Source organism: Blastomyces dermatitidis (assembly GCF_000003525.1).
Source record: "Blastomyces dermatitidis ER-3 genomic scaffold supercont1.6, whole genome shotgun sequence".
Classification (NCBI taxonomy): domain Eukaryota; kingdom Fungi; phylum Ascomycota; class Eurotiomycetes; order Onygenales; family Ajellomycetaceae; genus Blastomyces; species Blastomyces dermatitidis.
Window position 1 is genome coordinate 894,813 of NW_025544779.1, and position 18,184 is coordinate 912,996.

General features: G+C 29.5%; 2 protein-coding genes across 2 annotated transcripts; both read right to left on the reverse strand.

The window, feature by feature from the left end:
- Position 1: 1 nt before the first annotated feature.
- BDCG_05802 (uncharacterized protein) lies at positions 2–1,280 on the reverse strand (the record flags this gene model as incomplete). The annotated part of the gene is made up of 2 exons (XM_045421498.1): positions 2–1,149; positions 1,214–1,280. 2 exons carry the CDS (start codon positions 1,278–1,280, stop codon positions 2–4), a joined length of 1,215 nt encoding a protein of 404 aa, XP_045277369.1.
- Positions 1,281–16,485: 15,205 nt separating this feature from the next.
- Positions 16,486–17,029, reverse strand: BDCG_17203 (uncharacterized protein; the record flags this gene model as incomplete). Its single annotated transcript, XM_045426347.1, has 1 exon — positions 16,486–17,029. The coding sequence occupies exon 1, from the start codon at positions 16,918–16,920 to the stop codon at positions 16,486–16,488; it is 435 nt and encodes a 144-aa protein (XP_045281411.1). The 5' UTR covers positions 16,921–17,029.
- Between the last annotated feature and the right edge of the window lie 1,155 nt (positions 17,030–18,184).

An 18,184-nucleotide genomic window follows, 5' to 3' on the forward strand; every position in this document is an offset into this window, starting at 1 on the left:
GCTAAACGATGTCAGCAGGCTCCTTGGCGGATTCTAATTCTGGTTCCGGTTCTGAGACCGGTGGTTCAGGAACTTGTTCAAATGGGACTTCGGGGATATCTTCGGCGATAGTTTCCTCGGGGCCGGGAAGGGCAGGCTCTCCCACCACCGAAGCTGCTGTTGGTTCTTGAGTACAGTAATCTGCATTGCCACCATTCAAATGCACATTTCCCTCTTTCCCCTTATCAGATTGAGATGATCTGAGTGGCTCCTCTGGGGGTGAAGTCTCGCTATTGTTGGCTTCACTGTCGCATCGCAGCGGCTCCGTCAAGGTTGTGAACAGGTCAACAGTCAAATTTCCATGTTCATTCCTGAACACATCAAGAACCCAAGGCTTCCTGATGAGATCCTTATTCTCCTTCATCGCAACTCTCGTCTCATGCCGGAACCTCTCGCGATACGCGTCATCATTGTCGGCATCCGGGTATGCTTTCTTCGCAACGTCAAGTACATTCAAATAAGGCACTTGTGTCATATTTTCAATGCTTATTAGTGCAAGGGCAGAGAGCTCGTCCATTTTATACTCCTGGGCAAAGCAGTAAAGGAGAGAATGCATTTCGAACTCCATATCGGCGCCAGGCCATTGATTGTCGTTATTCCGCTCTAGTGAACGAAATAATAGTGGTGGATAAGGACAGTCTAGATACTTTCCGATGTACAGGAACATTAGGACGAGCTCGAAAATCCCGGGATCTGTGTTCACTAGGGATATACTATTATGTTCTCTGGCAGAACAAGTCGTAGGATTTATCTTGCTGCTTAGTGATGGAGCCTGATTCAGAATTCCCAAGTGGACATGAAAGGCTCTCTGGCCACCGATGGGGCCAACATGAACTTGAACAATATCTGTTTCGTAGGGGCTGGAGGAAATAAAGGTGTCGCCTCCATCTGCCACGTGGACCGTAGGGCTCTCTGTGTTATAGGGGTTGGAGGCAATAGGAGGATTTACCCCATTCCAGGCGGAATTAGAAGGAGGTTCCGTTTCAAAAGAGCTTGCTATAGGAGGTAGGTTAACTTGGGAAAGGGCCCCAGTGGAAAAGACAGTGGCATATTGAGCCAAAGTCAGAGGGTTTGCTGTCTCATTCAGCTGTGCAGCTGTTACTTCATTTTCTAGTAGTAGGGTTCATGTCAGCAGCGTGTATAAACTTGCTACCAGGGTTAGAGTTAGCTTAACTGGATGTAAGGTCACTCGAGGTTGCAGCCCCCTTCTTCCCCTTCTTCTTCTTCTTGTTGAGCCCCATTACAGCCAAATTGGAGGTCCAAACCTTGAAGAAACAATCTCAACGCAAATCTGTACGAGAAGTGGGTGTAGCAATTAGACTTGTAATTTGAGGACGGAGTCGCTGGCAAGTTTTGATGGCTCCTCCCTCGGGTAGGCACATATATAAAGAGCTCTGGGAACCCCTCCAACTACATGCTCCGAGCCGCCTCTTAGTCCAATCACAAAAGCGATCATTTCCAAAATGCGGGGTGTTGTAGGTAAAATGAACTTTTGTAGCATGGAACAGTAAATTCTGCATTGGAGGCCTCACCCTAGAGCTTCTGTTATGTTCTTTTCCACATTAAGAGGAGTATGCGTGTTCAATTCTTTGATGCGTTGTGCCGGCCCCATTGGTGGATAAGCACAGTAGTATACATTCGGATGTATCATTTCCCCCTGCCATTCCGTAAAGGGACCTATCGGAATAGCAGCACAAGGCTGCGATGCGGGAGGATGAACACATTGGATGCCTCGAAGAAGAAAACATTCATTCTGGTCCCTTGTCGTGAGCTCTCATTGGCGGTAGCACTTCAGCAGAGCAGGGAATCCCCATTCTAATTCTGGCTATGCGTGCAGTCAAGCATCGATTGTCCGGTGGCCTTGCCGTAGAGATGATTGAGCTCCATTTAACGGAATCAAGCGACAATCGCGCCCTGTGCCAAACGTAGGGTCAACCACACATTGACAAATGATACTGAGGTTGGAAGATTAATTATCCATCCTCTTTATCCACCAAGAGACGTTCAACAATGGCTGCTTAGAAAACTCTGAAATCTATCTTCGATCTGGGTTGCTGGAATGCTCGGTTCCTCATACTGCCTCAATGAACGATGTCGTGGTGGGCGTACAGGTAAATAAAAGATGAAGTTGGAGACAAGAGAACTGGTCAAGATTAGAGAGCTCCTGAGCACCACCTCATCCCATCCCGCTGTGAGAAGAATGAGCTGTTAGACTCCTCATCCTGCAAACATCACCTGCGACGACCTTCTCACGTCACAAGTGTTCCAGCGAGACGTGCTAGACCTGGGCTGACCCTCACGGTCTACTTTACCGAGTCTGGTGGCGCCACTTCATGAATGATGTCGGAGATCAGAGACAAGCAAGACCAGGAGAGAAAACACTCTCAGTCCCACCCACGTTCTACCATTCTGCGTGTTTTCATGGCAACAGAGTACATGTGTTTAATAGAGGGATCCTGCAGCGCCAAGTCGCATGAAATATTTAGTACGCACGGCCTTCCTATATAGGCATAGATGCCACGATTCGGCGCTGCTGTGGAATAGGCCTTGTAAATATTGTATTCATCTAGTTAAGTTACCTAATTGAAAACCTCTTGTATGCATCAACCACCCCACCCAACGCCCGCTTACACCCAACGCCCGCTCAATCTTCATTTTTTCATCCATCTTGAAACACTCACAACATGCATCACAAAGCAGTTATACAGGCAGCAATTGATGATTTGAATATACAATTAATCCCTAATTACACTGAGACTGCTAAAAATATAGAATCAGTTGATATACATTATCACAGTTAGACTGACCATGTGACTGTGTCTAGATGTAAGAATAAGTGCTCGCAGGCGATTATTCGGGTGTTTGCAGCTTGATGTGATATGTACTGTTAACTACTAGAAGTGTTCACAGTAGAAAGATAAAATGTAGAGATCAAATGTATAATAGTATTCAAGCTGAGTTATAAATAGTATTCATGAACTTCAGTCTATATAGTTGTGTGTAGTCAAGGGCTGCTAGCTCTATTGATTATATAAGAGATAGAAATAGAGATAAAGAATCTATGAGAAGTGAGATTTCTTACATATTCCTCTCTCTCTAAGACTTCATTCATGAAGCCTTTCACTGAGTGACTTCATAGTCAGCTCAGCACTGCAGTGATACTTACTAAAAATTCTTTATATCTATAAAAAATCTCAGTGAGAAAAAATCTCTTATTACTGTGAAGAGAAAAGAGTCTATTATTTAGTTTCTTATTCTGTAAGATTCTTTATAATCTACAGATTCTTCTCTGACTATTATACAGATTCATCTTATATCTTTTATATAGAAGAGTTCTAGTTGACTCTTAATTATTTTTATAAGATTCTTATATAATTATTATACAGATTCATCTCACAGATAAATCACTCTCTATAAGATTATTCTTATTAAAGAGAAACATTTATAAGTTAATCTTTTACTTATTCTTATAAATCATTGTTCTTTGATACTGTAGAATTATAAGGAATTTTTCATTCTTTTATTAACTCTGTAGAATTATAGAATTAAGATATCTACAGTCTATAATCACTCTTTATAGTTATATAGAAAGATTCAGATCTATAATTTATAATCACTTTTATTTACTAGAGTAATCTGACTGTTTTATAGAATTATTCACAGTGAAAGTAAATCTCTCTAAAGTAGTATAAATATCTCAGATCTGTTTATAAAATCTCATCTTCTTTTTTCTTTTTCTATAACAGCTCTTATTCTTATAAACTGTGAGTATTCTTATTTATCTGTGAAGTGTTTTCACTCAGATAATAGAGAGAGAGTGTTTCTGATAATATTTATATATTAATTCAAGAACTTCTTAAGAATAAAAAAATTTTTTCAATTTTAATCTCTTTATAAATAATATCTAATTACTACTGAGCTTTTTATAAATATCTTTATAACTTCTCTAATCACTTTTTATCAGCTGATGAAGCAGAGATACTGCTACTTATAACTGTATCTTTATCTCTCTCAGCTCTATCACTGTATCTGATCTTCAGATCAGCAGTCAATTCTCTGTCTCTTTCAGATCAGTTTCTAACTTTAAGTAATACAGTTTCTCTCTTTACTGTAAGTCTTCTTATAAGTAATTTCTTACAGACTCTAGCTAACAGTTTTTGTAAAGCTTCTGATATTATCAGTGTCTTCTGCAGTCTTATAGATCTATGATTATCTTTTCTCTGCTTATACAATCACTGATCAGATATATGTGAATATGTCTAGATTCTCTATCAATGATTCTCACACTACAGTGCATTTTCATAATCTTATTATTAATGAGAGATAAGTTTCTGAGTACTTATAAAATCTGAGTAATCAAGATAATATAAATATCATGAATTTATAATAAAAGTTAATCTGAGTAGATAAGCTCTCTCTTCATATCTTAATTATTTTCAGACTGAATACTTCAGTATAACTGAGAGAGTGAATACAACTTTATAAGAAGTATCTGATTATATATATAGATAGTCAGTTCTCAAGACTCTGCTGTAATTATATATACTCTGATATTCAGCTTCTCTGAAGTCTGTGCATTTCTGACAGTCTTTATATTAAATACAATAATTGTCTGTACTGCAGATATAATACTCTCTATTTCTTTAAAAAGAGAAATTGATAGTTATAAGAGAATTGAGTATTACAGATATTAAGAATATAAGTTTAAGTTTTCTTTATTTTTTCTTTATTAATCTTCAAATTATGTTTATAACTCTGTTTATTTTCTTATTTTTTAGCTTTAATAAGAATATGATTTCTTCTTCTCTTATATACACTGTGAACTGTTCATCTTAGTAGAAACTCATCATCTTATAGACTAGAGTTTATAAATAACAGTATTAATATCTTTATCACAATCAGATTCTTAGTGAAGATTATATTATTCTAACTTATCAGAATTCACAGTATAAAAGTTATATCTTAGCTTCTGCAGATATCTTATCTACTCAGATAATTCTTAAGTGAACTTATTTATCTTATCAGAATACTCTTATCACTGAATCTTAAATCAGAGCTTATAATCTCACTTCTCTAAGTTAATAATCTCTTTAATCTGATATTCTCTTTCACTCTCTAGTATTTTATAGATAGAGTGATAAGTCACAGAATTCTCTTCTGAAAATTTCTTATATTTATAGAGTAAAGAGATATAAAAAATATTGTATATCTGTAACTCAGATAACAGTTTTAATTTATAGAACTGTGAGTTAATTTTCTTCATAATCTTATAAGACTCTGTCTGTAAGAGATTCAGTTTCTTACTAGATCTTTATATAATAATATTTTCTAGACTCAGTCAGACTTTATTATCTTTCTTAAAACTTTTTATAATATACTTAAAGTCATAGTATCTCTTCTGATACTCTTGAGTCTTTCTTAAGAATTTACAGACTTTCTCTCAGATCTTCTGAATTCTCTCAGTCTATTCACAGATATTATCACACTCTATAGTGTACTCTCACAGATTTATCAAGATCATTCATAGATAAGTCTCAGTAAGTATTTCAAAGAGAGTTTTATCTGTGCTGATATACTTTGAGTTGTTGTATATAAACTCTGTGAGTGATAATCAATACACTCAGTCATTCTGATTATAATTAATAAAGCACTGTAGATACTGTTTTAATATACTTATCAGATATTCTGTCTGATTATCTATCTATTGATGAAAAGCTGTGCTTAGATCTCATAAGATCTTCAGTATAATTATCAGATCAGATCAGAACTCTTCTATAAAGATTAATTCTCTATCTGAGATAATATTCACAGATAACTCATATAACTGAATTATATCACAGACAAAGATATGAGTTAAATTCTTTAACTTTAAGTTCTTGTAAGTGAGTATAAAGTGTGCTATCTTGATAAAGTAATTCACTATCATCAGTACACTGTTAAAGCAGATATTATATATATTCTTACTTTCAGAGAGACTTATAAGAGTATTCATTTCTAACTGTTTTCAAGGTTTCTACAGAATGAGTAGAGAAGTAAGTTCTTTATATAATCTGAACTGCACTATTCATGAATTCTGATAAATAGTATAAGAATTCACTATCTTCTTCATAAGTTCTTATATCTTCAGTCAGAAGTATTTTCTTATGAGCAACTCATGAGTTCTAATATCTATAAAATGACCTGCTAGAGAAGAGTCATGATATCTTTTAATAAGTTCTATATATAGAAACTTATTCACAGATATATAAATTCAGTTCTCTCTTTATAAGAGATTATTTAAGTCTCTTTAATTCTTTATTTCTGCAGAGTTGATCTCTGCTGTGAGCAGTTTCTGAATATACTGAGTATATTCATTCTTCAGTTACAGTTCAGATAATCTGAATAGAAGATTTTATAAAGACTTATACTCTGTTTTCTCTTATATCAGGTCTTTCATAGTACTTCTCAAAGCCTGCAAACTCTTCAGATTATAGATACTCTTTTCAAGAATTCTTGTAAAGATTTTCAGAGTGTTGACTCTCAGTGTTATAGAGAGTAGTTATACAGACTTCTTCTCTCTCTTTTCTTTCTTCTTTTATAGAGAATTGAGAGACTCTTCAGTCAATCTCTTTATAACACTCAGTCTAAGTATTCTGTGAAGCTTTTCTATCTTCTCTAATCTCTCTATATCTATCACTCTGATCTTCTTAATATAGTCTGATCTGTGAGAGAGTCTGTTCACTGAGTTCTTAGTTCTCTTAATATATTCTATCTTGAATCAGAACTCACTCAGTCTCTGAGCTCAGTAAATCTGTTATTATAAGAGTTTCTTGATTGAAGTAAACTGTTATAAGCTGTTATAATCAGTTCTAACAGTAATCACTGTTATAAGACTCTTAAAGTAGTGATATTAGTGATAAAAGAATTTCACTATTATAAGAAGCTTCTGATTATAAATGTCATAGTTGATCTCTGCAGATTATATCTTTCATAAGAAAAAGATTACTAAAACTCAGTTCTCATTTAACTATAGTTATAAGACTATTTCTGAAATTATAAAGAAGAAGATATCTGTCTTCAATCTGATTAAAAGTAAGAGATCAAAGTGAAATAGTATCACTATGTCTATAAATATCTGTTTCAATCTTGTAAAGATCTTATGAGCTTCTGAGATAAGAAAGTTCTCACAGTTCTCTCTTCTTAATAATCTTTTCATTCTCTGTTTATAAAATAACTTCTTCTTATTTTCACTCTTCAGCATGTCTGTAAGAGTTAAGAAGATTCTTATAAATATAAAGATAAACTGTCTATAGAAATTCACAAAGCTCAGAAAGATCTGAATCTTATGAATACTAGTTAACTTCAGCTATAATAGAATAGTCTTAACTTATAAAGATTTCATCTGAATATCATCTGTAGTAATTATATATTCTAGAAAATTAATTCAGCAGACACTGAAGTTATACTTTATAAGCTTAATATACAGTTCTGTCTTATCTAAGATCTTTAATATGCTTTATATATGCTCAGTGTGTTCTTTCTTCTTCATAGAGTATATTATCACATTATTCAGATATATTACTATAAAGACATTCAGATATATATGAAGTATTTTATTGATGAAAGACTGAAATACTGCAGAGATATTAGTCAGATCAAAAGACATCACTAGATATTTAAATAATCTCAGTGCAGTTTTAAAGACAGTCTTTCATTTATTCTTAGATTATATTCATAGCTGTGTATATATATTAATCACATTCAGTTGTGTGAATATGACAGCTTTCATAAGACAGTTGATTATATTCTTAATCAGAGATAGAGAGTAGTGACTCTTTATTATCTTGAAGTTCAGATTATGATAGTCTATATATAATCTGAGATCTTTATTCTTCTTCTTCATGAATATCACAGAGACTTCTGCAGAGATCTGTGAAGATCAGATAAAGCTATTCTTCAAATTCTTCTTTATATAGATTTGCAAGATCTCTGTCTTATAATAAAAGAGCTTATAGATTGATTCTCAGAAGAGTTTCTACTCTTCTATTAAATCTATTATCAGATTCTTCTTACAGTGAGAAGAAAGCTCAGCTGTCTTAGCTGAACTGAATATCTCTATAAGATCTCAGTATTTCTTTAATATCTGAAGCTCAGTTTTCATGACTGCAAGGTTCTCAGACACTTATAAAGTCATTATATAGATGAGCTTATCTTCTCTAATCAACTCTGTAGTATCAACTGCTTCTATCTCTATAAGTGAGTCTATCAACACTGATCAGAAGTATAAACCTGACTTATAAACAGCTATGTGCAGATTATATCTTTGAAGTTATACAAGTCTTAAATACATATTATCTGTGATATCTGTGATAATCATAGTTTCTGCAAATCTTCTTCAGATTTCAGAGAGATCTTGTAATTCAAAGATAACTCTTATAAGTTTCTCAGTTCTCAGATCTGAGTTCTTACACTCTGCTTATTATAAGAGCAGGTTTTCAGTCTTCATCTTTCAACTCATTCACTTTACAAGCTTTAGAGATATCACAGTGATCTGAGATTCTGAGTTTATTAATACTTCTCATGCTTGCAGAATAGTAGTACTGCAGTATGATCTCTCTCTATAAGTAAGTATTTTCATTGAGAGAGCAACAGATTCAGATGTCAGCTTTAAGACTCTTAAGAAGGCTGTTACTGACTCTGTCTGTAACTTCTCAAATTTCTATTTTAGTTTATTCAGATAGTTTGTATGAAGATGTTCTGATTTAGAACAGATGAAGTAGAGTCTCTTTTTCTTAGTCTCTCTATTATACACTCTGTTCATAGAAGCTTGTAAAGCTCTCTCTCTCTGCTCAGCAGTCAGATATAAATCTCTCTATATCTTGTCATCTTTTTCTGATAAATCTGTCCTCTGTTGTTCTGACTCTTACAGAGTCAGTCAGTGATCTGCTCTCTGTGAGTCTGTGACTCTCACAGTGATTCATAAGCAGTGAATAAGAGTCATCAGTTTCTTCAGAGTTAAGAACTTAGAGTCTTACTTAATGAGCTTATTCTGCATATCTTTATTCAATCTCTTTATAAATATTATCATTCAGATCTTATTTCAGAACTCTGTTTTCACAGATTTCAATTCATATCATAATTTCATGAAGCACTGTAAGTAGTCTTTATCAGATTTCTCATCTCTTTTTCTAATGTTAATGATCACAGCTCAGATGTTCTCTGTTCAGCTTGTAAAGTCTCTCAACTTATTCTCTAGATAGATCTTGAGAACAGATTATCAGAATCTCTTATAATCATTTTCTAGATAATTCAGTCAGTTCTTGACTTCAGTGTAATAGAGATCTGTCATTGTATAGATAACAGCTTCTTCATCTTTCATATTATATAGTCAGACTTATGAGTCAATTTCAAATACAAACTTGTAAAAGCTTTTATAGATTGTAATTTGATAAGTGATCTTAAGTGATCATAGCTTAAGAAAGTTTCTTTTCAGTTCACAGATGTCTCTGAAGATTATGTCTAGAGACTCAGTTCAAGAGTGTTTACAGATAGTAAGCATTTCTTGTAGAAAAATAGCTTAATTCTGTAAGAGATGCTCAAGAATATTCTTCACTAAGATTGATTTATTCATGAGTTCAGAGAGTTTCTCTGTCTGAGATGTAGAGAATGATGTTCTATAAGTAATTAATAAGTTCTCTGAGACTTCTTTCACAGAAGTTATTCATGATTCAAGTAACTGCTTCTGAGTGTCTGCAGTAGAGTTCACAGAGATGAGAGTATGTAAGTTTCTAGTTCTTTCAGTTATAACAGATGATTGCTGACTGACTGAGCTTGAAATGTAAGAATAAGTGCTCACAGATGATTATTCAGGTGTTTGCAGCTTGATGTGATATATACTGTTAACTACTAGAAGTGTTTACAGTAGAAAGATAAAATATAGAGATTAAATGTATAATAGCATTTAAGTTGAGTTATGAATAGTATTTGTGAACTTCAGTCTATATAGTTGTGTGTAGCCAAGGGCTGCTAGCCCTATTGATTACATGAGAGATAGAAATAGAGGTAAAGAATCCGCGAGGAGCGGGATTTCTTACACTAGACTGACCGTGTGACCGTGTCTGAGACCAGGATCAAACTTTACAGTTATCACATTGCCTAAAAGCATTACTTCTGACCATGATTTATGTTCATCACATTGATTTCAAATCACATTATTTCAAATATTAAAGATCTCAGATTCACTTTTCAAATAAAAATCTAGTCTCAGATAAAGAATATATTTGAATTCTTAGTCACATTTTTATTCTAATCTCATTATTAAGAATGATATTAAATAAGACTATAAAATCACTTCTTACTTATAGACTGACCGTGTGACCATGTCTGAGACCAGGACTAGAATATTTGATGATTTTATTATCAATTCAACTGATCTTATTACACTGTTTTAACATTAAATAGTAGTTTCATACTGTCTCAGTGAGACTTACTATCTACTCTTATTATATTTTTCAAATGAGATCATGATTTTCACTTCTTAATTTAAATTATTTTTATTACTTTAAATGACTTTAAATCTCATTTAAGTATTAAAAAGTGTTACTTTTAAAAAAATTAAAAATAGTCTAAAAAAAACCTTAAAATGTCTAAAAATAATAACTTTATACTAAGAATGAAACTAAATGAGATTAAATGAAATTACTTTCTTATTTTTTCTAAGTCATGATCTTATTTTAAGATCTGATATATAGTTACTTTGCATATTTTTTAATAATTAGTCTCAGTGAGATTCATGCTAAGAAATATATGAAATCAGATTAAATAAGATTAAATATGAAATTTATAATTCTGATAATCAGTCTACTCACTTATATAATATTATAACATAGTACTTATTTATTGAAAATTCAACAGAGAGTGTTATTAAATATCATTACTTTTCTAAATATAGATTATAATTTATATAATTTTAATTATAAAAAAATATAAAATACAAAAAAAAATAAAAAATAAAAAAAAATAAAAAAAAAAATTAAGATTACAGAGTTATAGTACTTTTAAAATACTTACTTCTCAAAGTCTTTATAATATTTATTATTAACTGTGTATCTTTTATAGTAAGAGTAATACAGCTGTAATAAGTTATTATCTTAATATTATTTAATAAATAATCAGTATATATCTATATAAATGTGAATATTTAGAAAATATACACTTAAAAAGTATGATCAGAATGAACTCTGCTACTACTTATATAATTCAAAAGAATATACAACTGCTGAATAATAATACAGCTGCTTTTAAATATACTTATAAATGTAAAGAAGCTCTAGCGGCCACTAATTAATTTAAATAATATATATAAAAAGTCAGTATATATCTGTAATTATACACTAGCTCAAGAAATCTTTGAATTACATCTGATAGTATATTTAAAAACTGATGAGAAGTATAGACTTCTTCAAAGTATAATAATTCTATTTACAAAGTAATTTGTAGTTATCATATCAGTATAATTCTAAAATATCTTAAAAGATAGTGTATAAAGAGTAGACTGACTGTGTAACTATGTCTGAGATCAGAATTAAACTTTATAATTATTATATTATTTAAAAGTATTACTTCTAATTATAATTTATATTCATTATATTAATCTTAAATTATGTTATTTTAAATATTAAAGATTTCAGATTCACTTTTTAATTAAAAATCTAGTCTTAGATAAAGAATATATTTAAATTCTTAGTTATATTTTCATTCTAATATCATTATTAAGAATGATATTAAATGAGATTATGAAATTATTTCTTACTTATATAATATTATAATATAGTACTCATTTATTGAAAATTTAACAGAGAGTGATATTAAATATTATTACTTTTTTAAATATAGATTATAATTTATATAATTTTAATTATGAAAAAAATATAAAATATAGAAAAAATAAAAAATAAAAAATAAAAATAAAAACAAGAAAAAATTACAATGAAAAAAAAAGAAAGAAAAATAAATAAAAGAAAAATAAAAAAAGAAAAAAGAAAAATAAAAAAAATCAAGATTACAGAGTTACAGTACTCTTAAAATACTTATTTCTCAGAGTCTTTATAATATTTATTATTAACTGTATATCTCTTATAGTAAGAATAATATGACTGTAATAAGTTATTATCTTAATATTATCTAATAAATAATCAGTATATATCTGTATAAATGTGAATAATTAGAAAATATATACTTAAAAAGTGTGATCAGAGTGAACTCTGCTATCACTTAAATAATATTAAGAATAGAATACTGAAATTGATAATTCTCTTTATTAATTTCATAGATAAGATATATAAAAATAATCTTGAGAAATATAAGATTCTCTGACTTCTGATAAAAACAGATCTTATAAAGAGACTCTATTTTTATAATATCAGAGACTGAGTATTACTAAAAAGTGTTACTTCTATATAATATATATATACTTACTATGATAATTCATTCTCTGTATATATAACTGAGAGTTATAACTTTCTCACACTACACAGCTCTCTCTGAAATGCTGCTATCAGTTTATAACTTATATAGTCTCTCAGTTCAGTACATACTATGTATATACAGCTCTATATACTAGAGCTGTATTAATTATTATAATTTAATATAATACTTACTTTTCATAGATCATGTTTCATTTGAAGAGAAAGAGAGAAGATACAACTATTATTTTATTAAGAAAGAAATAAATAATTAATATTATTAAATATAATTTAATTCATCTGTATTTAAAATTTGATTAGTCTATACTCTTTAATTTAAGAGTTTTTAAAAATGTTTTAATAGTTTTCATATCAGCTTGAACTTAGTGATGAGTTGTAGAAGAAGAGAAAAGAGAGAAGAAAGAAATGAGAATAACTTATCTTTATAATATAAAAATAGAGAATTACTATAATTATTCTCTCTAGTAATAAAGATCTGTTTTCTGTATGATATAGATTATATAATAACTGTATATAAAGAATATTAATAGTGTATGTATTAAATAAAGATAATATTACTATATAATATTGTAGTCATTTCTGTACATCTCTGAAAGCTGTTAATAGTTTCTTTATCTCTTTATATTTAATAAGTTAATAATATATTTCAATGCACTCTTTCTTTTATTATTATTATTATTATTATTATTATCATTATCATTACTATTATCATTATTATTATTATTATTATTATTATTATTATTATTATTATTATATTATTACTAGCTATTTTCTCTATCTTCATCTCTCTTTAATACTTACTAAATTAATTATGTTATTCTTTTTCAAATATTCTATGATTCTGCAGATTATCAAGACACATGAGTACTATTATAGATTGAAGAAAGAGAAGAAGAAGATGTTCAAGTATAAGAAAATAGATTGTAAGATATATTATAATATCTTAAAGAGACTCTGTAAGAGAGTAAAATAATAACAATTTTAAGTAACACTTTTAATAGATTTAGACTGAACTAAGTATAGAAATAATACAGATAACATCATCTGTAAGAGATTGAAAAAGAAGACAGTAAAAAGTCTTATATAGTAGTGATAAGATCAGAAGAAGTTCTGAGAATAATTTAAGATTAAGATAAAGAGAGAGAGAAAGAAGAAAAGTATTACTATAAATAAGTAGTAATAGATAGACTGACTGCTGAGATTATGAATTTCATATTTGATCTCATTTAATCTGATCTCATACATTTCTTGGCGTGAATTCTGCTAAGACTGGCTATCAAAAAAACAGGTAAAGTGACTATATATCAGATCTTAAAATGAAATCATGACTTGAAAAAAATGAGAAAGTGATCTTATTTAATTTCATTTAGTCTCATTCTTAGTATAAAGTTACTATTTTTAGACATTTTAAGGTTTTTTTTAGACTATTTTTAATTTTTTAAAAAGTAACACTTTTTGATAACACTCAAATGAGATTTAAAGTCATTTAAAGCAATAAAAATAATTTAAATTGAGAAGTGAAAATCATAATCTTATTTGAAAAATGTAATAAGAGTAGACAGTAAGTCTCACTGAGATAGTATGAAACTACTATCTAATGTTAAAACCGTGTAATGAGATCAGTTAAATTGATAATGAGACTATTAAAAAATCTGATTCTGGTCTCAGACACGGTCACACGGTCAGTCTAGTAATAGAAGAAGATTGAGAAGATATTAAAGTAAGAGATAAAGAAGTTAAAACTGATAAGTTTTTTATTAAGAGATAATAATTTTTAATAACACTTCTGTTCTCTAATTGATTAGCAGAAGCTGATAGAGAAGAAGAGAATTAAGATCTTATTTAGATCTCAAATACACTTCATAATTCAGAATATTGAGAAGACAGTTCTACTCTCTGAGTATATTAATCTACTTACTACTGAGATGAAATCTGAGACAGTAGATCAGAAAATGCAGAATTTTAAGATATAAATTAATCTAACTGAGAAGAAGCAGCAGAAACCCTTCTTTGAGAAGATAGTAGAGAAAGATTTTAAGATAATTATTATCTCAGATAAGAAGAAGAAGAAGAAAAATAAGAATAAGAAATAAATTATAAAGAGTAATAAGAAGAATGAGAAAGAGAAGAAAGATAATAAATAGAAAAAGTTTTTTTCTTTTTATATTAATTAGTTATAAGTTCATAACTATTAATTAATAATTGAAATTAATTTTAAGTTTTCAAAAATTATTGTATAAGTTATAATCAATTATCAATATCAGAAATAATATATATATATATATTCAACTATCATATCACTATAATGTATAAGTATTAATATTTTTTCAACATTGATATTTATAATATTAATATATTTTTAATGATATTATCTGATAATATAATTTAATAACACTCTCTTTTATAATATTAATATATTTCAAGAAATATAATAGAGATTAATCAAGATTATTTATTTACTTTTATACATTGATAATATTCAATCTAAGTTAGTATTAAAATTATAACTAAGCTAAGAAAGAAGATTATTTTCTCTTATATTAATTCTTCTTATACACATCAGTGATTAGTTATTAAAAATAAATTATTATCTTTTTTAAATTATTATTATATCTTCTGAATTTACTTCTTTTACTTCTTTTACTTCTATTGAAGATTCACAAACTCTTTAAGAAATTACTATAAATTACAAAGTTTATATTATTTATAATTCAATATAGAATACTCTCTTTTAATTATAATAAATAATTACTTTATTCTTTACATCTGATTTTAGATTATAAAATTTATGAAAAACTCAATATAAACACTGAGATAAACTATGAAATAATTATTAATAGATTGTATTATAGATTACTGAAGAGTTATCTCTTTATTATAATTACTATAACTTCATTCAGAAATATTTATTATAAACTAATTATAACTCTGAAGAAATTTTCTAATATCTGAAGTTATCAGAATATAGATAATAAAGAAAAAATAATTAGAAAATTACTATTAAGTTAATAAGTTACTTTATCAGATAATAATTTTTAATAATACTAACTTTCTAATTTAAAGAAAATTATATGAAAATAATTATATATCAGTACTCTGATTTCATAACTCTTATTTAATAACTTTTATAAATAATTATTTTATATATATATATCTCTAAATCTTTCTCTTTAATTAATTGAAAACTCTGAATTCTGAATACTTCTTTAAATACTTAATTTTATTATTATTATTATTATTATTATTATTATTATTCTTTCATTATACTCATATGCAAGCGGAGCTTATGATAAGTTCTTGCATGATGTTAAATACAGGTCAAGTGTTAATTATACAGAAGGAAATACAGATGTTGAGATCATATCAAGATAACAAGAACATAGAAAATACAAAGAAGTGACAATTAAATACATATGATAATAACTTCTCAGCTCAGAAACATAGAGTAATTTTATTGAAGCAATTTATACATCTTTGTATTTATTAGAAACCTGAGATGCTTGAGTTCTGAATTTAATGTATTCCCTGCGGGTTTCGAACTCACATGCTCTGGTTTCTCATGTCAAGATGCTACTGAGTGGCCGTATTAACCATTCAGCTACCGGGGCAATACTTAATTTAAATCTTTATATTTTATATCAATTCTGTCTTCAGTTCAATCTTGAGATATACTATAAAATTAATATATAATATCTAGAATCAGAGTTGAAGAATTATTAAAGAGTGTCTCTTATAATAAATATATAAACTAGTATAAATAATCTTATATTTATAAGAGTTATATGTTATTATATTAATAAGAACTGAACTTATTAAGAAATATTAATTAAATTTAAATTATTAATTAGTAGTCATACTGAGAATTATATAATAGAGATATTAATAACTGTGATTAAAAATAACTATTAAGATATTAGTCTCAGTCTTCTTATAATTATAACTAATAATACTGTATAACTATACTATAATAAAGAGCTTAGAGTCAAAACTCTTCAGATTCACACAGCGACAACCGCTCCACCACGAACTCGCTCGATTTTTCGAATAAGAACCCGCCGATAGATCCATCGAAAAGCCCTCGATCATACGAGCATTCTGACCCCATCGCCGACCGCATACCCTGTGTGGTGGTGGAGTTATCCAGCCAAATGTGAACCGGACGTTGTTCGAAACTCCTGTGTGGGAGTATCCCCCGTTCTCCCCTACCACACCACAACCCCGGGCCAAAGTGCCATACAAATTGTAAGGTGAAGAGACCTAGCCATATGCACCAATCTTCTTGATTTTGGAAGATCCCTGATCTGTAGTTGTGGAGATATCTGAGAAGCGACCTCCGCGAAAACCCTGTCCATCTTTGATGTTCCAAAACACCAATGCCAAGTCCCACCGTTGTACCGCCCTTCCTAATCTGGCCCATCCCCGGCAGAAAAATACAAAAAGATACCTCAGTGATAATATCAAGCACATAATCAACAGCCACTTCTGAAGTGCAATCTCTGCAGTCTGTCTTCAGTGTATCTGGACATCAATGTCAAGTCTCGCCCTTATACCACCCCTCTCAATCTGGTCCATCCCTGATAGAAAAGTACAAAAAGATACCTCAGTAACTGTACTTAATACATAATCAACAGACATGACAACTATAAAATCAGTATATCTCAAGATCTGACTGAGCCTTTGATCCCTGCACAGTGAGATATATTAAATCTAGTTTTAATACCTCAATATTCAATAGATTCTGCAAGGGATTGAGAACAGCAACACTAGATTTCTATTGAATTTGAGAATTAACTCTATATTGATATAATCATTGACAAAGTCTTCTATTTTGAGATATAAATAACCAGTTTCTCTACATCCCGCTGGCAATATTTATATTATTATATAGAAACAGACTTATATTCTCTATAATATCAAGACTCTGAAGAGGGAAAGTCTTGATAGAGAGTATACAGTAGTGCATATCTTAGCAGTTTCTATCTCATTCTTCTGCAGCAGTTAATGTAAAAAAAAGATTTTAGAAATAGTTTTTTACTTCTCTTAAAAAAGTAAGGTGTTTTTCTCTGAGTTTTATACAATATTCTTACAAAGAATTAAAAACAGAGTTGTTTTCTGTCATAATTTCATATTCTTTTAAGTAAGAATTACTTTTTCAGTGGCTGAAGAGCTTTCATTAATACTTAATTCTTTTTTACACTCTTTATTAACTGATTTGAGTTGCACACCTGTTGTGTGAGAAGAATTGAATAATTTAGAATAAAATTGAATAGTTTTAATCAATTTCTCTTCAAAAAATTGATTTATTTTTTGTCAGTTTTTCTCTCAAAAACTGTCATATTATCTGATTTACTATCAATTGATATCATACTTTTTCTCACTGTATCTCAAGAAAGAGATTGTAAAGATTTTATTAATTTATCTTAAAAATCAATTTTAGTTTATTAGATTCTCTTCAAAAATCTAACCTAGTTACTGAACTAGTGTGAAAAAAATCAGGTGTTTTATATACAAAAGTCTGTGATTCTTCTTTTGAAATAGTCTGATCAACTTTTCAATTGAAAACAGACTTAGAAATCTCTTAATTGAAACAGTCTGATCAACTTTTCAATTCAAAAGAGTTTAATAAATATCTCAATTGAATTAGTCTGATCAACTTTTCATTGAGTAAGAACAATGAGTTT